At 43.4% G+C, this 24,605-nt stretch overlaps 1 protein-coding gene across 2 annotated transcripts in view; it reads left to right on the forward strand.

Annotated features, from left to right (window-relative positions):
* The first annotated feature begins 335 nt into the window (after nt 1–335).
* The window catches only part of RPS15A (ribosomal protein S15a), a 43,811-nt gene continuing 19,541 nt past the window's right edge, over nt 336–24,605 (forward strand). The window contains exons 1-5 of one of the 2 annotated variants that reach the window (XM_014482503.2): nt 336–900; nt 1,352–1,489; nt 1,977–2,056; nt 4,757–4,842; nt 5,957–6,096. In XM_014482503.2, coding sequence (XP_014337989.1) covers nt 1,357–1,489; nt 1,977–2,056; nt 4,757–4,842; nt 5,957–6,050 — 393 coding nt within the window. In that variant the 5' untranslated portion in view covers nt 336–900; nt 1,352–1,356 and the 3' untranslated portion in view covers nt 6,051–6,096. Of the gene's footprint in view, nt 901–1,351; nt 1,490–1,976; nt 2,057–4,756; nt 4,843–5,956; nt 6,097–24,605 lie in introns of those variants that run through there. The other variant, XM_070362766.1, reaches the window with a different exon arrangement.

Here is a 24,605-nt window from a genome sequence, read left to right on the forward strand (position 1 = left end):
AAAAATCAGTAAATATCTAGGCCCTCGTCAGCTTTTCGTTTTTACCGATTAGCTGCTAGAAAGGAGTTCAAAACTACGCAAATGCCCCACTTCTTGCCAGCTGACTGCCCTATGCCGCGCCGGGGATGTTCGATTCCATCGACTCTCTGCTACCTACCCCGCGGGAGGCTCCGCCCCTTCACCCGCCTCCTTCCAGTAGGCAATCCTTTTTTCTTTGTTTTTGGCGGGGCTTTAAAAGTCTCGCGATAGCCCGACCCGTAACCCATAATTCCGTGCGCTCGCCCCTCCCGTCCTCTTTCCGCCATCTTTCCGTGCCGGTGAGTATCTCTCTCTGAGCTATCCAATATCATCCGTCGGTTATCGGTGCCATCCTGTGGTGTGGGATTCGCGCTCCGTGTCCTGCGAGGATGTTGGAGGCCTCTTAGGCCGGAGAAGCTAGTCTTTCGAGGGTCTGGGCAGGCAGAGGGGAGAGTCATGCCGGGCTATCCCATGCTTTGAACCCCGGAGAGCCCGGCCTCTGGGACGCAGGCCGCCGCCCTTGGGAACAGGGAGCTTTGGACCGTTCCGGGGGGGCGGCAGCTCCGAATCTTTCGGCGGCGCCAGGACCTCCCGTTAGTGGTTGAAGCAGCTCGTTGGCTCTGAGAAGCACCGGGGGGCCATGGAATTGGTGGGCCGTGCAGCTTCCCATTACTTTGGGTGCGCCGGGAGCTTGGGAGATGAGGACCGTCGGGAGGGGAAACTGCATCCTGCCTGTGGTGGCCGTTTGCTGGGAACGAGTCTGGTTTCCTCTCAAGACACTTGAGCTGGAGGAAGTAGGTTGGCGTCCTGCTGTCGTGGTTTGAGACATGCCTCTGTTCCTAACTTTCAAAACTTTATTAGATGAAGTTTGTGCCCTTTGAGGTAAGAGACCCGTCTGGTGATACATGTGAAATGTTTCAGTTTATTACTTCGGTACTTGCCGTTGGGCATAGTTTTAGATGGCACAGGGACGGACATGTTATGTTAATGCAGCAGTTATGAGTGTTAGGTGAAAGTTGAGTAGTATCTTTGGGTTATTGGGAAAAGTCTGACACTGAGTTAGTAGGTTTAAAGGACCGTGTTAATAGTACAGATGCTGCCGAATTCCACAAGTTTGAGTACTAACTGCCATTTCGAATAACACCTACCATGGCTGGTGTTTTTATTTTAGTAGTTGACATCCTTCTGGGGTTACCGGGGAACCAGTCTGCTTAGAAATGGGGAAGCTTCCACATGATTGAGGCAGAAAGGAAAGGATGTGTTTGTAGGGAAATGATAGGGTGCCTGGTAATGGCAGTGCCGGTAAAACGCCTGTTTTGTCTTCCCTGAACAGCCAGAATGGTGCGCATGAATGTCCTGGCCGATGCTCTCAAGAGTATCAACAATGCCGAAAAGAGAGGCAAACGCCAGGTCCTTATTAGGCCGTGCTCCAAAGTCATCGTCAGGTTTCTAACAGTGATGATGAAGCATGGTAAGTGTCTTGCTGTTTTATGTTTTGGGATAAACATGCTATGGAATGGGTCCTGTAGAAATTTAACTGTGGAGAGAGGCCTGGAAAGGGAAAATGGGGAACAAAGTGGCAGTCAGACATGGTAACTAATGCAGTTGACTTGGGCTGTGGACAGGGTAGTCCTGGAGAAGTGATGCTGTTTAAGAAATGCTGAGTGGGATAGGACTGTTGAAAGGAGGAGGTTTGTGACTGTTTAGGTGTTTGGCAGCTAAAATGGCCTTTCTTGATAATAACATCACCCCACAACATGTCATTGAAAGGACCCTGAGCTCTTCTCAGAGCTGCATGGGATGTAAAGGATTGTTGAACGTCCTGGACACTAGGTAGCTTTTGGGAGTGGGAAGGTATGAAAAGGCAAGGAGGAAAGTATCCCCCTTTTAAAATTGCAGGGTGGATTACTGTCTTCATTTTAAAATTATTTTTTAATACAGTCAGTTGTGTTCTACAGGTTACATTGGCGAATTTGAAATCATTGATGATCACAGGGCTGGGAAAATTGTTGTGAACCTCACAGGCAGGCTAAATAAGGTAAGAATTGACTATCTTTCACATTTTAGAATCTTGAGAATGGTCTAAGGTGGTATATTGCCTTTGTAAAATCAGATAATGTCGTGCTTGCTTTACCTAGTTAGGTTAAGAATGAGAATTGATTAAAATCATTAAATTTTATGTAACTTCTTCCTGATAGAATTGTAAGTTGACCTAGTGTTTGGAGTATAAGGTTATCTGAAGGGAGATGTGGAGGCTTGAGACTGGTGGTACTGGTTTTGAATCCTGGATGGTTCAAGGCCAGTAGTCCTGTTGGTGTAAATAACTTGTGAGGTCTGTTTTTCCTGTCAGTTTGTAGGCATAATCTACTGAATGTGTTTGATGTTTTTGACTTTGGATTGCATGAATTTGGGGGCTAGGTATTAGTCTGTAAGTCAGTTGGGGGTCTCATCGTTGCTGGTTTGCTTTCTGTGTCAGATTTGTAGCTTTCAGATTTGCAAGGGATCTGAGATCCTGTAATCCAAAGTGTGAGTCGCTCAGTGGTGTCCAACTCTTTGCAACCCCAAAGATGACAGCCCGCCAGGCTCCTCTGTCAGTGGGATTCTCCAGGGTATCTTCCCAACCCAGGGATTGAGCCTGGGTCTCCTATATTGCAGGCAGGTTCCTGTAATCCAGCACTAGGGCAAGTGGGCCAAGAAAGTGGTTAGTGGCAGGGGCCAGACTGACTAATAAGGTCATTCCCTAGTCCCGCAGTTGTTTAGTTACAAAGCTGCTTTCTTACGTAGTGAATTTGCTTCTGGTGTGGATAGATTCTTAATGTCAGATGAAAATTACTGGATATGAAGCCTTTAAAGAGTTTTTGAAGGACATTTTGGGTCTGTCTTGTTTTATTTTATTGTAACCATTAGATTCCAATCCCAAGGAAGGATTTGAATTCACTTTTCTCACTCTGATCCTCACAGTGTGTTGAAGTAGAAGAGGGTGTGTTTATTTTCCCCTCTATTTTTAAGAATTAGGAAACTGAGAATTAGGAAATCTGAGTCCTGCTGAGGGACAGTGAAAGACTAATTCTGGTGTATAGCTTATAGCACATTTTAAAGCTGTCCCGCAGAAGATTTGATATTAAAAAAAAACCAGTTTGAGAAGTGCCCTGTACCAGGTTTCTCTTGAACACTCACTGTACATAATAGCTTAAGAAATAAGTTTGAACAGAGTATTTACCAAATGGAACTCACTTGTGGCATCCTTACTCTGTGATACACTAAATTATTTGGAAAATCCTGGCTAATAGATAGTTGAAATCCAGGCCCTGCCAAATGCCAGAATTATTTTTTGGTTTCTCTTAACTTCAGTTTTCTTGCTTTGTAAGACATTCTTGCCTCAGTTTCCTTCATGCAAGAGATGGATATACCTTATTGTGGAAATGTAATGGGGCTGGGAAATCAGGTAGTGTTTAAAGATTAGGTTAAGAAAATTCTTGCCTTAATCATATCTTAGATTGATGTGGTTTGAGAGCAGATACAGGAGAAGGCAATGGCACCCCACTCCAGTACTCTTGCCTGGCAAATCCCATGGATGGAGGAGCCTGGTAGGCTGCAGTCCATGGGGTCCCTAAGAGTCAGACACGACTGAGTGACTTCACTTTGACTTTCCACTTTCATGCATTGGAGAAGGAAATGGCAACCCACTCCAGTGTTCTTGCCTGGAGAATCCCAGGGACGGGGGAGCCTGGTAGGCTGCAGTCAGTGGGGTCGCAGAGTCGGACACGACTGAAGCGACTTGGCGGCGGAGAGCAGATATGCTGGACTTACACTAGCTGAATAGGAGGGATTTTTTTGCTACTGGAATACATAAAGCTCGGGTGTGGTAGTGTAGAGGCCTCAGAAAGCTTTGTCTTTACTTTAGCTTGCTTGGGTTTTCCCTCGTGGTATCCCTGTGTTGCTTCTATCCAATGTGGGATTGCCCTTGATAGTCAAGTGACAGTAGTAGCTCCCAGGATGATGTGATAAAAAGAAGCTGAGTGAGCTTCCTGCCTGGGGGCGCTTGGACCTGATGGGTCCATTTTCAGTTTCGATCTGCCTAGGGAAGTGGGAAGGGTAACTACTCAGAGACTTCACCAAGTTCTAATCTTGTAGTCTCATTCAGTTGACTGTTAAACATTTTGGAGTCTTCCCAGGCTACACTAGTGGTAAAGAACCTGCCTGCCAATGCAGGAGAGGTGAGAGATGCAGATTCAGTCCTTGGGTGGGGAAGATCCCCTGGAGGAGGGCATGACAGCCCACTTCAGTATTCTTGCCTGGAGAATGGTCTATTAGGGTCGAAAAGAGTGGAATATGACTGAAGCGACTGAGCATGCAAGGCATCTTGGTGAGTGTGCTAGTGATTTGTAGAACAGAGATGTGAGCAGGGTTGTCTTATTTAGCTCTGAGACTTGCTCTCTCGGCTCTTTAAAATCTGGCCATTTGTGCCAGGACAGCGCCACAGGCCGTAGGGATGCGCACTGCTGGCTACCGTGTGTTGTCTTATGTTCTGCCTCTTCTGTTGATATTTCCAGTAGTTCGCTTTTTCCTCCTAAGTAGCCATAGTCTTGTTCTTCAAATTGAACTTACATAGAGTATTGAACAGAATAGTTACCCATGTAATGTTGAGTTGGTTGGCTTCCATGCTCCGTTATAAAAGCTTTTTAGTGTTATTTGTTATTAGTGAAGTGTGAACACTGTTTTCTGTTTCTGTTTACAGTGTGGAGTGATCAGCCCTAGATTTGATGTGCAACTCAAAGATCTAGAAAAATGGCAGAATAACCTGCTCCCATCCCGTCAGTTTGGGTGAGTTGATTTTCTTCATTTAAAATTGATGCTGTGGATGCCTGTGATGCAGAGCTTCTTATTTATTTTTTACATAACAGTAGTAGTAATAGTCTCCATTCCCAAACAGCTTGACTCGTGGGTTAGCGCCTATGTGGCCACACTTCATGTGTTAGGTTTTAGTTTCTGAGAGGTGTGTGAGAGCTGAAGCTGGCTGAGAGCAGAATTGCGTTCCCTTTAGTGTCTGCTCTTTTGGCTTAGTGCAAATAGTTCATACATGTTCTCTATGAATACCCTCCTGTGGCCAGAATGACTTCTGAACCATTGCCCTCTGGGCAAACTCAGTTTGAAAATCTTCATCTGTGGTTAAGAGACTGAGTTCAAATTCTGGATTTTCTTTAAAGCTGTGAGGCTTTGGGTGATTCATGGCCTTGATTTCTTAAAGATGGTAGTTCTCTTATAAGTTACATTATCAGCTGATTTACTTCTGGTAAAGCAGTTTAAAACCTGATCTGACACACCAAGCATTTGGTCTGTTTGTGGTTAAGAACTTAAACACCCAGTTACGTTTGGTGGTGTTGAATTTACTCCCACTTCATGGTTACTGTATAACAGGTATAGTGTTATGGGCAAGTCCTTTGTGATTGTAATTAGGATGCTAATTTTAATGCCTCTCAGTTGATACATTTTCTGTGTCTTACCTTGACCCCCATAGTAACCCATGAGATAGGCCAGGTGGGATGCCCTTTGTCCAAGTAACTGTATGATAGCTTGCCTGTGATCATACACACAGTAAGTGGCAGAAACAATTCTGTCAAGTTATATCAGTGCTTTAATGCTTTAAACTGTGTGTCTGCTTAAGAGCAGAAAGTGACATTCTGAAGTTAGAGGAGGTCCAGTTTTTGTTTTTAGGTAGCATTGCCTCATGTTAGCTGAGACCAGGACTGTGTGTATCGCTGGAGTCTTTGGCTCTAGGCGTCATGCCTGTGCACTGCCAGCCTGTGGAGGCTGCATTATGTCTGGGACCGTATGTTAAACACTGATGAATGTTGGAATTTTTTTGTACCAGAAGTAGTTCGATGTTGAATAGTTCGTAGGGAAAACTTACCAACTTTTTTTTTTTAACTTTCCATAGTTTCATTGTACTGACAACCTCAGCTGGCATCATGGACCATGAAGAAGCAAGACGAAAACATACAGGAGGGAAAATCCTTGGATTCTTTTTCTAGGGATGTAATACATACAAATAAAATGCCTCAGAGGACTCTGATGCTTCCTTAAGTCGTTTTGAATTTTGTACAGCAGAGTAACAAGAGTGTCTTTGGAAGTATACAGCCTTTGTGTTAATTGGTGAATGCTGTTTCCTTGAAGTACAAGAAAATTTTGGTGTAACTTTCACCATCACCCTTGTGGCTCACCAGAGGAAGGTGTGTCTGGCCCTGCATGGTTGACTCTGGTTTGGGTCCAGATGGTGAAGCTGCCTCTTCTGGAGTCTTAAATTAACCCTTGAATGAGTGGTGCCTTTCCTATTTTTAGCTTAATAGAATATGCATTTCATACCCTAAAAATATGATAAGTTACAGTTGATTATGTAAGTACTCATAAGGAAGCAGAAAATTAGAGCCCTACAGCTCACTTAAGACTCAAAGTAAATTTGGATGGCATATCAGGGACATGCCAGCAGTATGTTCTTATAAAGTCATTCTTTTTAAAAAACCAGTACTGTAAACCTATCATCAAATGTATTCAGGAATTGGGCAGAATTAGTAAGAGCAGTGCTGTCCAGTATACATCTAACAAGAGCCACATGTGTATTCAAAACTTCAGGAAGCCACATTAAAACAAGTAAAGAGAAACTTTTTTTTCTCTTAAAATAACATTTGTGTTCAAAAGTTAAAATTTCACCATACAGATGATGTGAAAAATGAATGAGGTTTTGCTCTTTGCAGTGTCTTTGAAATGATGTGTGTGTTTGTGCTAGTGACTTCAGTCTTGTCTGACTTTTTTGACCCTATGGATCCTACGTATCTTGCCACAGGCTCCTCTGTGTTTAAGGATTTTCCAGGCAAGTATACTGGAGTGGGTGCCATGCCCTCTAGTGCTTTTTCCCAACCCAGAGATAGAACTCACTGTCTCTTAACAGTGTCCTGCATTGGCTGGCAAGTTCTTTACCACTAGCGCCATCTTGTTCAGTCGCTCAGTCATGTCTGACTGCTACCCCATGGACTGCAAGATGCCAGGCTTCCCTGTCCTTCACCATCTCCTGAAGCTTGTTAAAACATGTCCATTAGGTTGATGATGCCTTCCATCCAACCATCTCATCCTCTGTCACCCCCTTCTGTCCTCAGTCTTTCCCAGCATCAGGATCTTTTCCAATGAGTTGGCTCTTCTCATCAGATGCCAAAGTGTTGGAGCTTCAGCATCAGTCCTTTTGATGAATAGTCAGGATTGATTTCCTTTAGGATTGACTGGTTTCAGCTTGCTATCCAAGGGACTCTTCTTGAAGAGTCTTCTCCAACACCACAGTTGAAAAGCATCAATTCTTTGGTGCTCAGCTTTCTTTATGGTCCAACTCAATCTGTACATAACTACTGGAAAAACCATAGCTTTGACTATATGGACCTTTGTTGGTAAAGTAATGTCTGCTTTTTAATATGCTGTCTAGATTTGTCATAGCTTTTCTTCCTTCCAAGAAACAAGTGTCTTATGGCTGCAGTCATCATCTGCAGTGAGTTCGGAGCCCAAGGAAATAGTCTGTCTCTGCTTCCATTGTTTCCCCATCTATTTGCCGTGAAGTGATGAGGCTGGATGCCATTATCTTTGTATTTTGAATGTTGAATGTTCTTTTTCACTTTGATTAAGAGGCTCTTTAGTTCCTCTTCTGCCATAAGGGTGGTGTAATCTGCATATTTGAGGTTGATATTTGTTTCAGCGCTGTCTTGGAAGCCTGAAATGATCAACATAGTACATTTATTCACACTTAAAGCACATCTTAATTGGGACTGGTATTGCAGGGTAGGAATGCAGAATCATTGCTGACTTGAAGTAAGGTGAACTCTTACAAGTAACAACTCTGAGCTTCCTTCTTGGGTAAAGAGGGGACTCATTTAGTAACTTCCTGAAAGGGCCTACTGTAAGATGTGGGAAACAGGCCTGGTAACCACATATGGTGTGTGTGCTAAGTTGCTTCAGTCCTGTCTAAACTCTGGACTATAGCCCACCAGGCTCCTGTCCGTGGGATTTTCAAGGCAAGAATATTGGAGTGGGCTGCCATGCCCTCAAGAGGATCCTCCCGACACACTGGTTGAACCCGGGTCTCTTGCATTAGCAGGCGTGTTCTTTACCGCTAGTACCCTTGGGAAGCCCAACCACATGTGGTAGGCCTCACTAAAAAGCAAGTTGAGAGGCATGTCTAGGTTTGGGGCTTCTGATATTTGAAAGGTTGTGAGTAATTAACATGAGTTTGGGGGGCTCAACAGATCAGGATTGAGGTCTGCTTTTCTACCTAATAACCTTGATTTCCTTGTCTGTACATTGGGGAAAATGGAAAAAATCTACCTTAATTGAGGGAAAGGTGAAAGTGAAGGCAGTCGTGTCTGACTCCTTGCGACCCCATGGACTGTAGCCTACCTGGCTCCTCTGTCCATGGGATTTTCCAGACTGGAGTGGATTGCCATTTCCTTCTCCAGGGGATCTTCCCAACCCAGGGATTGAACCCGGGTCTCATACATTGTAGACAGATGCTTTACCATCTGAGCCACCAGGGAAGTCCGAAGGAAAGGTGAGGTTACATAAAACAGTACTAAGCACTTGATGTTTTTACAGCTGTTTAGACACATGTGATTTGTCTTAAACGCCAAGGTTGTAAGCTCTTAAGTAGATGGAGGCCATGTATTGTTTACTGTTGTCTCTGGCCTGCCTGATAATGGCACATGGGGGATACCTTAGTAAGTACCTGTGTGCTAAGTCACTTCAGCTGTGTCTCCTTGTGACCCTATGGACTGTAGCCCGCCAGGCACCTCTGTCCCTGGGATACTCTGTCCCAGGCAAGAATACTGGAGTGGGTTGCTATTTCCTTCAGGGGATCTTCCTGACCAAGAGATCAAACCTAAGTCTCTTAACGTCTCCTGCATTGGCAGGAGGATTCTGTATCACTAGCGTGGGCTGCTGTCTCTGGTCACACAGTCGGACATGACTGAAGTGACTTACCAGCAGCAGCAGGGCCACCAGAGAAGCCCCTCAGGAAGTACGTGTTGATTGAATATCATACCGGGTGTTGACTTCAAATACTAAAATGAGGACAAGAAAATGGCCCCATTTGCTATTAATAGGGATCCTGTGTCCTTTAAAATGAACAAGGGTGGGAACAATTGGGAGACCTGTTAATGAAATTAACAGCACATGTTCTGTATGCCGGTAAGGAAGCAGATGGCCTTAGTCTGTTTCTGATACCCTCCCAGTAAGAGTTGTATCATGACCTGGGACTATGTACTGGAGTTGAGGTTCTGGAGACTGTTTAGGTTGCTGCTGGCAGGATGACTTCCCGGTGATGTGAACCCAGCCTTCATTCCTAATGTGCTACTGCTGCCAGAAAGCAGAGACCAGAGGCTTGGAGTGGCACAGCGCCTGGATTATTTGAACCCTCTAGATGCACTTTGAGTCAGTCTTATGAGGGGGCCCCACACCTTCGCAGGTCCTGGTTAACCTGGAATCTATAGATGTCAGGCAGACAAACTTTGATACCTTTTTTTTTTTTTGAAACACATTCCATACAGCACAGAGCCTTTGGTCACAGTCTGAAAGAAATTTGTAATTCAAAAGGTCAAAACCATTGCCAAGGAGACCCTCCACAATTTAGCAGCACGTCTGTGTCCATGCTAGTGCATGCTGAGTCCTCATTTGGAGGCTGTTTTGCCTTGCTTTGGGGTAACTTGGGAAGATAGAAGAGTGCTCAGTTCTCTGGGCGAGTCAGAATTATTAACAGTTTAACTTGGTCAGGTCAACACCTGAGATGACTTTTCCTTTACCCCAGACTAGGAAGTTTGCTTTCCACTTCTGACCCAGAAGAAAGCAAGCTCTGGGAAACCCAAAATCTGATTCTTGGCTTTCCATTCTGATTCACTACTTACAAAATAGCTAATACCCATTGTTTCAGTTTTAATATAGGGACAATCTAATCCTGAGCTCTAAATCTCCCTCAAATGTGTGCCGCCTCTGAGCCCTTGGTTATGGCTCACCCCATCTGGAATACCTTTTCCCCAGAGGTGTTCCCAGAATCCAGCTTAAATGTCACATCATAAAACTTTCTTCCAAAGAAATGTGTTACACTTTTTCTGAAGATTTGTTGTTCAGTTGCTAAGTTGTGTCTAACTCTGCAACCCCACGGACTGCAGCACGAAAGGCTTCTCTATCCATGGGATTCTCCCGGCAAGAATCCTGGAGTGGGTTGCCATTTCCTACTCCAGGGCATCTTCCCAACACAGGGACTGAATCTGCATCTCTTGCATCTCCTGCATTGGCAGGTGGATTCTTCAGCTTTGCATCACCTGGGAATTAGTAAGGCTAAGAGTAGTTTTTAGTGTTTTTTCAGTTCAATTCAGTTGCTCAGTCATGTCCGACTCTTTGCGACCCCATGAATTGCAGCATGCCAGGCCTCCCTGTCCATCACCAACTCCTGGAGTTCACTCAAACTCATGTCCATCGAGTGGGTGATGCCATCCAGCCATCTCATCCTCTGTCATCCCCTTCTCCTGCCCCCAGTCCCTCCCAGCATCAGGGTCTTTTCCAATGAGTCAACTCTTTGCATGAGGTGGCCAAAGTATTGGAGTTTCAGCTTCAGGATCAGTCCTTCCAATGAACACCCAGTACTGATCGCCTTTAGGATGGACTGGTTGGATCTCCTTGCAGTCCAAGGGACTCTCAGGAGTCTTCTTCAACACTACAGTTCAAAAGCATCAATTCTTCGGCACTCAGCTTTCTTCACAGTCCAACTCTCACATCCAGACATGACCACTGGAAAAACCATAGCCTCGACTAGACAGACCTTTGCAAAGTAATATCTCTGCTTTTCAATATACTATCTAGGTTGGTCATAACTTTCAAGGAGTAAGCATCTTTTAATTTCATGGCTGCAATCATCATCTGCAGTGATTTTGGAGCCCCAAAAAATAAAGTCAGCCACTGTTTCCCCATCTATTTCCCATGAAGTGATGGGACCAGATGCCATGATCTTAGTTTTCTGAAGTTTGAGCTTTAAGCCAACTTTTTCACTCTCCTCTTTCACTTTCATCAAGAGGCTCTTTAGTTCCTCTTCATTCTCTGCTATAAGGGTGGTGTCATCTGCATATCTGAGCTTATTGATATTTCTCCTGGCAATCGTGAGTCTAGCTTGTGCTTCCTCCAGCCCAGCGTTTCTCATGATGTACTCTGCATAGAAGTTAAATAAGCAGGATGACAATATACAGCCTTGACGTACTCCTTTTCCTATTTGGAACCAGTCTGTTTTTCCATGTCCAGTTCTAACTGTTGATTCCTGACCTGCATATAGGTTTCTCAGTTTGTTAGTTACTACTATATGCCAGGCATGGAACTAAAAGCTTTACAGCTATCATCTAATTTCATCTTAACTGTTCGGCATTACAGCTACTATTGTTGGGTCCAGTTTTTCAGGTTGAAAAAAAGTAAAGCACAGAGCCGTGCCATTTTATTCAAGATGCTAGGGAGTGAGTGGCAAAGTCAAGATTTAAATGCTTTGTTGTTGTCATTCAGTCACTCAGTTGTGACTCTTTGCGACCCCATGGACAGCAGCACACTGAAGACCACACAGAAAATAAGCTAAAGGTGGCAGTAAAGAAAGATGGTTAATAGAATGCATTTTGAAATGAAATGTTAGTCTCAGTCACTCACATGCCCTGTGATCTTGGGCCAATTGCCATTCCTTGCTGTATCAGTTTCTTTATCTTTACCGTAAGAATGATAGTACTGCCCCCTGTGGTGGTCACAAAGATCAAATACAACGCTTGTTAAGTACTGGGATGGTGATTAGAGCTGTTGGCAAAATGTCCAGGTTCTCCCCCTGCCAGGTACATATACTTTCTATGTGATTAGTTCTGGCAACGCATGAGCTGTGAGCAGGAGTGATGTGTGTTACTGCCAGGCTGGCGGGAGAACTCCCGTGTGCCCCATTTCTTTCTGCCATGGTGCTGGGTGCTGGGCTCTGTTAGCCCAGTCCTGGGAGTGTGGGTGACAACGCAGAGATCCAGCTATTCAGCAATGGCAGTGTAGAAGAGCGAGAAATCACCCGTTGATTTTGGTTCATTACTAGCCCACTGATAGAAGTGAATTGTATACAACAAGCATTAGAGCAGTCTCTGAAATTTAGTAAGGGCTTTTTAAGTTACAAAAAGGAAATTGGTGGTAGGCAGAATAAAAGGGATTATCATTCTGCAAGGTTGTTGTTGACCCACGAAAAGACGCTGGGATTCTTGGCTTCCGGAGGAGAAGAATTCAATCCGGGGCCAGAGACGAGGCTTGATCGCTCAGAGCTTTTGTGTAATAAAGTTTTATTAAAGCATAAAGGAGATAGAGAAAGCTTCTGACATAAGCATCAGAAGGGGGCAGAAAGAGTTACCCCCCTGCTAGTCTTCAGCTGGATGTTAATGAAACTAGCAGTCTGTTAATGAAAGAAAGGAATGTCTTAAAACTCATTACATGCCAACTGAGACAAGCAAAAATGTCTCCAGACTTTACTAAATTCTCCTACAGGGCAACATCACTCCAGGTTGAGAAGCTCTGTTCTATGGGATCAGGGCTTCACACTCTTGCTGCAAGCAGCCTGTGCCAGGGCCAGAGTTCCAAAAAAGGCCTGTGTGTCATATGTCTGTATATTTAAAAGTAATAAATCAAGCTAACAAGATGTTTAGTAAAGTATATTCTCTTGTATCTTGACAGCTTCATAACAGCAAAACCCTAAATAAATTTGGTTTTATATGATGAAGTTGGCTGAATGTCAAAAACTGAACTGTTGCATATATCCTTAGCAAGATGATGGGACAGCAATATTTGGGTGAGAAAGACATTCATAATTTATAAATTATTGTATGTTCCATAAAATTTATTACCCTTCATTTTCCATAAAATCACGAAATATAGTAAAGTTTTTGTATAATTTATATTCTACAGGCTGTAATGATCCAAAAGACAAAAAAGTGTAATTAGTTTCAAAATATAAGAATTTGAGTATGTTTTCATAGAAAATATAAAGTAAATAAATATACAAATAAAAAAGTGTTAAAGCTGTAAAGCCTCAATGAAGTTGCTTTTCTAAAGTATTCAAAAGTATTCAAGTTACAGGGCAAAATACAAATTATATAAGTATTGAATATCAAAGTTTTAAATCAAAGTTGTTTAAATCTGAGAAATTTTAGTTTACTGTTTCGAAAACAATTTTATAAACAGTTTTACTGGGGACTTCCCAGATGGTCCAGTGGCTGAGACGCCATGCTCCCAATGTAGGAGGCCTGGGTTCGATCCCTGGTCAGGAAACTAGATTCCACAAGCTGCAATTGAGAGTTTGAAAGCCCCAACTCAAACAAAACAAAACAAAACAAAAAAAAAACACATGCTGCAACTAAGACTCATTGCGGCCCAAAAGCAAAACCAAACACAAAAGTTTTATTATGTAATATTTCATTATTAAGTAGTATTTCTATTACATGACTTTTTACCTGGTATTTACTGTCAATCTAGTTGCTAATATAAGGAATTGGTATCGCTTTATACTTCTTATGTGAAGAAGAATAGAAATTTCTATCCAAACAGAAATTATGGATCTCATATATACAAATTAGAAAGTGATACGATCTACTTAGGCTCAGTGGTAAAGAATTCACCTGCCAGTGAAGGAGACGCAGGAGACCCAGGTTTGATCCCTGGGTCAGGAAGATCCCCTGGAGTAGGAAATGGCAACTCACTCCAGTATTCTTGCCTGAAAATTCCCATGGACAGAGGAGCCTGGCGGGCTACAGTCCATGAGGCTGCAAAAAGTCGAACATAACTGATCAACGTGATCTACTTAAACTGCAAAATGTTCCTCAGAAACAAGCAGGAACATGAAGAGCAAAAGAAAAATGGATGTTCAGCACTGCGGGAAAGTGGTGCTTGTTATGCAGACTCTATTGCACAGGAACACATGCTACTTGAGAAGGGAGAAGTTAATTAAGAAGTTAATTAATTTGTTTTTCTCTCACATAAGTGTTTCCAGTGCTCAAGTTCTTTGAATCCTCTGAAGAGGTGTCTGTCTGCAATACCGGCAGAGGCCACTCCCCGCAAACCTTTGTGAGATTCAGATACTGTTGCCTTTTGTTTAGAGATTTTAGGGCAAGAAGTGAGGAGAACATTCTTGGGGTCTGAACAGTATTATGAAATAGGATATTTAGGATTACAGTTCATGCTGAGCCAGTGCTAAGCATATAATCCTGAGTGACAAGAGCACCCTTGTGTTCCTTAATACATTTATTTTTTTGATGTACTTCTGAGATACAGGGCCAATCTTGCTAGGATCGAAGTGCATTACTGACTGCGAGGGAGATGGGGAAAAACAAGATCCTAACCTTGGGGATCTGTAGAGTCACAATATAGGAATTTCCCCAAACACATAAAGAGTGCTTAAAAGGTGCTGGGCAACCAAAATTGTTGGAATAGGGAAATCCAGGGCAACACAGAAAGTGTTAGTTACTCAGTTATGTCTGACTCTTTGTGACCCCATGGACTGTAGCCACCAGGCTCTTCTGTCCATGGGATTCTCCAGGCAAGAATACTGGAGTGGGTAAGCATTCTATTCAGGGGATCTTCTCAACCCCAGGGATGGAAACTGGGTCTTCTGCATTGCAGACAGATTCTTTATCATCTGAGCCACTAGGGAAGCCCCAAGGGGATCATCCTATCCCCTAAACAATTAATGATGAAGACTGTCAGAATCAGCTTTTTTTTTTTTTTTTTTTTTTAAAAAAAGTTTTTGTCAGCACTTGGTCTTGGTTGCTGAGTGGACTTTCTCTAGCTGCAGAGAGCGGGAGCCACTCTCTTGTTGGGCAGCATGGGGTCTAGGCTCGAGGGCTTCAGTAGTTGTGGCTCGAGGGCTGTAGACCACTGGCTCAGAAGTTGTGGTTCACCAGCTTTAGCTGCTCTATGGCATGTGGGATCTTCCTGGACCAGGAATCTGTGTCCCCCCTGCTTTGGCTGGTGGATTGTTAACCACTAGACTACCAGGGAAGCCTCAGAGTCGGCTCTTGGGGGACTCTGAAATCTAGTCAAAAACTTAAAACAACCAAGGGGAAGCTTGGTGAAGAGAGAAACTGCTGCTTTATGGTAAGAGAGTGCAGTGGCATTTCAGTTTGCCCGCCTACCATCCCCCGTGCTCCATGGCCCTGAGGAAGGGGGCCTAGATTTCTCGTGCTGACTGCAAGTGCCAGAAGAGGAACTTATTCTCAAAAAACTGTGATTGTGGTGTCAGCCTGCAGGACAGGTGGAAAGGCTTTCTATTTCTTTACTCAGGGCATTCCTAGGGCTGGGGTGACCTCTCTGTGGCTTTTGCTAAAAGTGTTTAAAAGCACAGGCAGCTACTGGCCTCAGCAGCCTGGAGCAAGGGACAATACTTGGGACAAGTAATAGAACAAGAAGCCTGGGAAGGGAGAGGCTGGGGAAGAGACATGGGTGGGCATAGAGCTTTTCAAAGCATCTGTGTGTGCCTGGGACTTGAGAAAGCCATGTGCAGGCTTAACGTGAGACACATATTCAGAAAAGGCCTGAGAAGAATCTGGGCTTTCATGTCATGCTGGCCTTCAGGCCCTGTGCAAGCAGGAAGTGAAGTGAAGGCAGAGTTGTAAGCAGCCTACTAGGTGTTCAAGGAGTGCCCTGATCAGATCAGATCAGATCAGTCGCTCAGTCGTGTCAGACTCTTTGTGACCCCATGAATCACAGCACGCCAGGCCTCCCTGTCCATCACCAACTCCCGGAGTTCACTGAGACTCACATCCATAGAGTCAGTGATGCCATCCAGCCATCTCATCCTCTGTTGTCTAAAAAAGTTCTTCTTCATTTCTTTTATTGGCTTCAAATATTTAAGGTAACTCTGCCAAAATAGTAGCTGTCCAGTAAGATAAAGGAACACAGAATTTAGTGGCAAAGACTGACTACAAACCTTACAAAAATTGTTTAGAAAAGTCACTAAACAAGCAAACAACAGCAACCTATAACAGGCAGAGAAAGGAAAATCTGACTTCCAGAGTTGCCACATATTCAAAATACTCAGTATTCAACAACAATAAAATAACAAGCCATGAGAGTAACGAGATTACGGCCATTCACCAGAAAAATTATTTAATAGAAACTGTACTCACTAAACATTAAGTCCTCTTTGGGGGCTGTGAGGATGGGACGTGTTTAGAATAAATGTGTACCTGTGTGGTCCTGTTGAGGAGCCCTGCTTGCTGTGTTCTCTCTTGCTGTTTGGATGGAGTTGCGTGCCTCTGTCCTTTTAGAAAAGTGTGCAGTGTGGCAAGGGAGAACGGGGCAGAGCTCCCCAGGAGGTGGTCTTGTGGGCAGGTGGGTATGTGTCCGTAGAGAGGTGGTCCATGTCCAGCTGTGTTTCCAGCACCATTGCTCCCAAACCTGCTTCCTGAGGCAACCAAAGGGCAGGCGCTTTGTAGAGTGTAACCCAGATGCTTTGTGAATGGGAATGTAGGGGAGGGTGGGGCCTTGACAATGAATTTGATAGTAGAATGGACTGTGAGGATGTAGCTTAGTCTTCTTACCTTTTGAGCTCCAGTTATCTCATTTGTGAAAACAGATGATAATGACAGCACTGCTTGTACTGTGCATACTGTGTTCCAGACACTTCATGTAAGAACTCATCTAATTTTCATATCGATATTACAAGGTGGTACACTTATTATAGGGCTTCCCCAGTGGCTTAGTGGTAAAGAATCCACCTGCAATGCAGGAGACGCTGGTTCGACCCCTGGTTTGGGAAGATCCGCTGGAGAAGGCAATGGCAACTCACTCCAGTATTCTTGCCTGGAAGATCCCATAGGCAGAAGAGGCTGGCAGGCTGTAGTCCATAGGGTTGCAAAGAGTCGGACACGACTGAAGCGACTAAGCACGCGTGCACATACTCACTATATGCATTTTACAGATGAGGAAGCTGAAGTATAGGGAAATTAAGTCACTTGGTTGTACCGCTAGTATTTGGAGAAGACAGATTCAGACCTTAAGCACTGGCCTGGCTTCATGGGCTTATCATGAGATTAAATGGGTGAACACATTAAGAGCTTAGTCTAGTGTCTGGTACAGGATAAGTGTTCAGAAAATCATAACAGCTGTTGTCATCAGATCAGATCCAAACATACAATCAGGGGCTTTCTCCAGCTCTCTCATGTCAGATGTGCTTGTGTAAACAGCCACTTTTAAAGGGGCGTGGGGAACATTGTTTTGCAAGTATCTGTTGAACTGGTGGATCTTTACTTAGAACGAATTATAAACACCTTTATGCTTTAGGGAAGGTAAAATTTGCTCAAGTTTTTCCTCATTTTACTCCAGCTTGGGCCCATGCGGCTGGGTGAGCTGAGCCCACCATCTGTCCTTCAGCCCCTGGGCTTCTCCCCCACCAGGCACTCACGTTTGTCTTACTTCCTGGTCATGAGCCAGTCTCTCCTATTAGCCCTCAAAGGATCCGAGAGGTCTGCAGGAGAACACTCAGGATGTGGCTGGTTCCGGGGGCTCCTGGTATAGGGCCTGGGAAAATGTGGGCATTTCCCCCTCCCCAGTTCATTCTGTCGGTCTGCTTGTTAGCACAAAATCCAGATGTCAGAGAATTTGATTTTCTTTGTTTCTTCCCATGAAATAGAATGTGGTCTGGTGCGTGGGGAAGAATCTAGTGATTCATATTTTCTGCTTATTTGGCTCCCGGCTGAATGGGAATTTGCATTACTTAATGTGTGACTTTTTCTTGGGAAATCAAAAGAAGTTTCCTATTCAATTATTAAATGAATTTTACAGCCAAATAATCCTCTTATTTTTTTACTCCTCCTTGGTGGAGAATGTCTGGGCTCTCTGAGTGGTCAATCCCTCTCATGTCCTTTGTTTCCATCTGGGCAGGAAGTTCAAGTCCCTCATTCAAGGATTAGGAGTTTCTAAGAGGCAGTTTCTGAATATTGAGCTTTAAGCCAACTTTTTCACTCTCCTCTTTCACTTTCATCAAGAGGCTTTTTAGTTTTCCTTGACTTTCTGCCATAAGGGTGGTATCATCGTCATATCTGAGGTTATTGGTATTTCTCCCAGCAATCTTGATTCCAGCTTGTGCTTCTTCCAGCCCAGCGTTTCTCATGATGTACTCTGCATAGAAGTTAAATAAGCAGGGTGACAATATACAGCCTTAACAGACTCCTTTTCCTATATGGAACCAGTCTGTTGTTCCATGTCCAGTTCTAACTGTTGCTTCATGACCTGCATATAGGTTTCTCAAGAGGCAGGTCAGGTGGTCTGGTGTCCTCATCTCTTGAAGAATTTTCCACAGTTTATTGTGATCCAAACAGTCAAAGGCTTTGACATAGTCAATAAAGCAGAAATAGATGTTTTTCTGGAACTCTCTTGCTTTTTCCATGATCCAGCGGATGTTGGCAATTTGATCTCTGGTTCCTCTGCCTTTTCTAAAACCAGCTTGGACATCTGGAAGTTCACAGTTCACGTATTGCTGAAGCCTGGCTTGGAGAATTTTGAACATTACTTTACTAGAGTGTGAGATGAATGCAATTGTGTGGTAGTTTGAGCATTCTTTGGCATTGCCTTTCTTTGGGATTGGAATGAAAACTGACCTTTTCCAGTCCTGTGGCCACTGCTGAGTTTTCCAAATTTGCTGGCATATTGAGTGCAGCACTTTCACAGCATCATCTTTCAGGATTTGAAATAGCTCCACTGGAATTCCATCATCTCCACTAGCTTTGTTTGTAGTGATGCTTTCTAAGGCCCACTTAACTTCACATTCAGAAAACTAAGATCATGGCATCTGGTCCCATCACTTCATGGGAAATAGATGGGAAAACAGTGGAAATAGTGTCAGACTTTATTTTTTGGGGCTCCAAAATCACTGCAGATGGTGACTGCAGCCATGAAATTAAAAGACGCTTACTCCTTGGAAGGAAAGTTATGACCAACCTAGATAGCATATTTAAAAGCAGAGACATTACTTTGCCAACAAAGGTCCATCTAGTCCAGGCTATGGTTTTCCTAATGGGTATGGATGTGAGAGTTGGACTATGAAGAAAGCTGAGCACCAAAGAATTGATGCTTTTGAACTGTGGTGTTGGAGAAGACTCCTGAGAGTCCCTTGGACTGCAAGGAGATCCGACCAGTCCATTCTAAAGGAGATCGGTCCTGGGTGTTCTTTGGAAGGAATGATGCTAAAGCTGAAACTCCAATACTTTGACCACCTCATGCGAAGAGTTGACTCATTGGAAAAGACTCTGATACTGGGAGGGATTGGGGGCAGGAGGAGAAGGGGACGACAGAGGATGAGATGGCTGGATGGCATCACCGACTCGATGGACATGAGTTTGAGTGAACTCCGGGAGGTGGTGATGGACAGGGAGGCCTGGCGTCCTGCGATTCATGGGGTCACAAAGAGTCGGACACAACTGAGCGACTGAACTGAACCGAACTGAAGAGGCAGTTTGGAAGACTTTGACTTTGCCAGCTGGGAGTGAATTCTTTTAGCACATTTGAAAAAAGTATTTATTTTGGCGTTGCTGGTCTTCGTTGCTGTGCAGGCTTCTTCTCTAGCTGCGGGGGGCAGGGGCTCCTTTCTAGCTGTGGTTAACGGGTTTCTCATTGCTGTGGCTTCTCTTATTGCCAAGCATGGGCTCTAGAGCACAGGCTCAGTAGTTGTGGTTCACGGCCTTAGTTGCTCTGTGTCGTGCGGCATCTTCCTGGCCCAGGGATCTAACCCATGTCTCCTGCATTGATTGGTGGATTCTTAACTGCTGAACCACCAGGGAAGTCCAGGAAGTGACGTCTTAATGTTCATCAGCTGTGGGGTGAGAGTTAGTGCCTCCTCCTTGTTCATCAGTCCATCAGCTTCACATGCCGTCACACAGGCTTGAGCAGGGCTTGGGCCCAGGGTCAGTGGAGAAAAAATACAAAAGGAGCGGAACTACGTAGGGTCCAGGGTGCTCTGCCCCAGCTTACCTGGGAAAAAAACCCAAAAGACTCTGCTGCCCTTCAGGAGGACCTTAAGCAAGGCTTGCTGTGTGGCCATGTCTGGGATGCCCACAGATTAGCTTCTTCTCAGCTGGTCCCATTTGTGCCGTCACACTGTAGACTTCTGGAGGGCAACTCAGTTGCTATTCCTCTGTCCATTCCTTCAGTGTCGTTATTCCTCTCTCCCTTCCTTTCTCCTCCAGTGTCATCGTGTGTGCAATACAATAACTGTTTAAAAAATGTACTGAAGTGTAGTTGATTTACAATGTTGTGTTTAATTTCTGCTGTACAGCAAAGTGACTCAGTTGTACATGTATATATCCTTTTCCATTATGGATTATCACAGGATATTGAATATGGCTCCCTGTGCTATACAGTCGGAGCTTGCTGTTTATCCAGGGTATGTATCATAATTTGTATCTGCTAATTGCAAACTCCCAATCCATTACGCCCCAACCCGCCGTCCCACTGCTGGCCTGCAGTCTGTTCTCTACATCTGTGACAATCCATTTCGCCCCAACCCGCCGTCCCGCTGCTGACCTGCTGTCTGTTATATCTGTGAGTCTGTTTTTGTTTCATAGACATGTTCATTTGTGTCGTACTTTAGATTCCACATGTAAGTGATATCACAGTATCTGTACTGTGTACATATGTGTATGCACATAGTATTTGCCTTTCTCTTTATGACTGACTTAGCTTAGTTTGATAATCTTGAGGTCCATCCATGTTGCTGCAAATGGCATTATTTCTGTTTTAATGGCTGAGTAACGTTCCATTGTATGTGTGTGTGTGTGTATGTCTATCCATGGGGTTTTTCAAGGAAGAATACTGGAGTGGGTTGCCATTTCCTTCTCCAGAGGATCTTCCCAACCCAGGGATCGAACCCGCATCTTCTGTATCTCCTGCATTGTAGGCAGATTCTTTAATGCACTGAGTCATCAGGGAAGTCCTATATATATATATATATATTTAAATTCCCTGATGATTGATATTGTTAAGCACGCTTTCATGTACCTGTTGGCCGTTTGTATATCTTCTTTGGGAAAATGTGTATTTTAGATCCTTTGTCCATTTAAAAATTTATTTATTTTTAATTGGAGAATAATTACTTTACAATATTGTACTGGTGTCTGCCATACAGCACGAATCAGCCATAGGTACACATATGTCCCTTCCCTCTTGAACCTCCCCCCTGCCCCACATCCCACCTCATCCCACCCCTCTAGTTAGATGGTTTGAGCTCCTTGCATCATACAGAAAATTCCCACTGGCTATCTGTTTTACATGGTAATGTACACGTTTCCATGCTACTCTCTGAGTTTGCCCCACCCTCTTCCCTCCCTGTCCACAAGTCTGTGCTCTATGTCTGCATCTCCATTGCTGCCCCTGAAAATAGGTTCCTCAGTACCATCTGTCTAGATCCCACGTGTATGCATTAATATATGATGTTTGTGTTTCTGACTTACTTCACTCTGTATAATAGGCTCTAGGTTCATCCATCTCATTAGAACAGACTCAAATGCATTCCTTTTTAGGGCTGAATAATAATTCCATTTCCCTTTATGGATCACAGCTTTGTTGTGGCGAAGGGGTTTGTATAACTCAGTGAAGCTGTGAGCCATGCCATGCAGGGCTACGCAAGATGGATAGGTCACAGTAAAGAGTTCTGGCAAGATGTAGTCCACTGGAGGAGAGAACGGCAAACCACTCCAGTACCCTTGCCATGAGAACACCATGAACAGTATGAAAAGGCAAAAAGATGTGACACTGGACAATGAGCCACCAGGTTGGAAAGTGTCCATTATGCTACTGGGGAAGAGTGGAGGGCAATTAACTAATAGCTCCAAAAAGAACGAAGCAGCTGGGCCAAAGGAGCAATGATGCCCAGCTGTGGGTGTGTCTTGTGGTGAAAGTAGAGTCCAATGCTGTAAAGAACAATGTTGCATGGGAACCTGGAATGTTAGGTCCATGAATCATGGTAAATTGAAAATGATTAAAGAGGAGATGGTAAGAGTGAACATCAATATTCTAGGAATCAGTGAAAATGGATGGGAATGGGTGAATTTAATTCAGACGACCATTATATCTACTACTGTGAGCAAAAACTCCTTAGAAGAAATGGAATAGCCTTCATAGTTAACAAAAGAGTCTGAAATGAAGTACTTGGGTGTGATCTCAAAAATGACAGGATGATCTCAGTTCATTTCCAGGGAATACCATTCAACATCACAGTAATCCAAGTCTATGCTCCAGTGACTGATGATGAAGTCGTTCTATGAAGACCTACAAGACCTCTTAGAACTAACACCAAAGAAAGATGTCCTTTTCATCTTGGGGACTGGAATGTGAAAGCAGGAAGTCAAGAGATACATGAAGTAACAGGCAAGTTTGGCCTTGGAGTACAGAATGAAGCAGGGCAAAGGCTAACCGGGTTTTGTCAAGAGAACGCACTGGTCATAGCAAACACCCTTTTCCAACAACACAAGAGAAGACTCTACACATGGACAAGACCAGATGGTCAATACCGAAATCAAATTGATTATATTCTTTGCAATCCAAGATGGAGAAGCTCTGTACAGTCAACAACAACAAGACCTGGAGCTGACTGTGGCTCAGATCATGAGATCCTTATTGCAAAATTCAGACTTAAGTTGAAGGAAGTATGGAAAACCAGTAGGCCATTCAAGTACGACCTAAATCAAATCGTTATATTATTATAGATTATATGGTGGAAGTGACATATGGATTCAAGGGATTAGATCTGATAGAGTGCCTGAAGAACTATGGATGGAACTTGGTAACACTGCACAGGAGGCGGTGACCAAAACCATCCCAAAGGAAAAAAAATTGAGGAGGCTTTACAAATAGCCGAGGAAAGAAGAGAAGGGTAAGATATATCCAAAAGAATGCAGAGTTCCAGAGAATAGCAAGGAGAGATAAGTAGGCCTTCTGCCTCATTGATTATGCTAAAGCCTTTGATGTGTGGATCACAACAAACTGTGGAGAATTCTAAAAGAGATGGGATTAACACACCACCTTACCTATCTCCTGAGAAATCTGTATGTGGGCCGAGAAGCAACAATTAGAACCATACATAGAACAACTGACTGGTTCAAAATTGGGAAAGGAGTAAGACAAGGCTGTGTATTGTCACCTTGTTTATTTAATTTAAATGCAGAGTACATCATGCAAAATGCCAGGCTGGATGAATCACGAGTTGGAATTAAGACTGCTGAGAGAAATATCGACAACCTCAGATATGCAGATAATACCACTCTAATGGCAGAAAGTGAAGAGGAGCTAAAGAACCTCTTGATCAGGGTGAAAGAGGAGAGTGAAAAAAAGCTGGCTTGAAACTCAACATTCAGAAAACTAAAATCATGGCATCTGGTCTACTTCATGGGAAATAAGGGAAAAAAGTAGAAGCAGTGGCGGATCTTATTTTCTTGGGTTCCGGTATCGCTGCGGACAGTGACTGTAGCCATGAAATTTAAAGATGTTGCTCCTTGGAGGGAAGCTATGAGAAACCTAGAGAATATGTTAAAAAAACAGAGACATCAGTTTGCCAACAAAGGTCCATATCCATACAGTCAAAGCTATGGTTGAGATGGTTGGACAGTATCACTTACTCAGTGGACATCAATTTAAGCAAACTCCAGGAGATAGTGAAGGACAGGGAAGTCTGACATGCTGCAGTCCACGGGGTCACAAAGAGTCAGACATGACTCAGTGAACAAAAACAACAACAACAAATATCCCCCTGTATACGTGTACTGCAGCTTCTTTATCCATTTCGTCTGTCGGTGGACATCTAAGTTGCTTCCATGTCCTACCTATTGTAAATAGTACTGCAATGAACATTGTGTTACATGTGTCTTTTTCAGTTATGGTTTTCTCAGGGTCTATGCCCAATAGTGGGACTGCTGGATCATGTGGTAGTTTTATCCCTAGTTTTTAAAGGAATCTCTGTACTGTTCTTCATAGTTCTTTGCCAATTTTTAATCTGATTTTTGTTTTTTTTGCTATTGAGTTGTATGAATTCCATATATATTTTAGGAATATATCATATGGATGGTTTTCAAAGATTTCCTCCTATTCTGTAGATGTCCTTTTCATTTTGTTAATTGTTTCCTTTTCTGTGCAGAAGATTTTTAGTTTGATGTAGGCCCAGGTGTTTCTTCTTGCTTTTGTTGCCTGTTTTTTGTTGTCATATCAAAAAAAAGAAATCATTGCCAAGACTAATGTGAAGGAGTTTTCCACATATGTTTTCTCCTAGGAATTCTACCGTTTCAGGTCTTACATTTATTTATTTATTTAAAAAAATTCATTACCATTAATTCAGAGCAAGAAATAGTATGCAAGAAATAAAATGATACAGAAGATTTAATGATATAAAAATGCTATTAAAAACAGTAAAAAGAGGGAATAGGAGAGGTGAAAATTGGGTGACACAAGTGTATGTATAAATATATCCCACTTCTAAAAGCTCAAAATTTATTAAGAATGTGTATATGTTAATGAATCTGTACACACAA

This window comes from Bos mutus, chromosome 25 (assembly GCF_027580195.1).
Source record: "Bos mutus isolate GX-2022 chromosome 25, NWIPB_WYAK_1.1, whole genome shotgun sequence".
In the NCBI taxonomy this organism is placed as follows: domain Eukaryota; kingdom Metazoa; phylum Chordata; class Mammalia; order Artiodactyla; family Bovidae; genus Bos; species Bos mutus.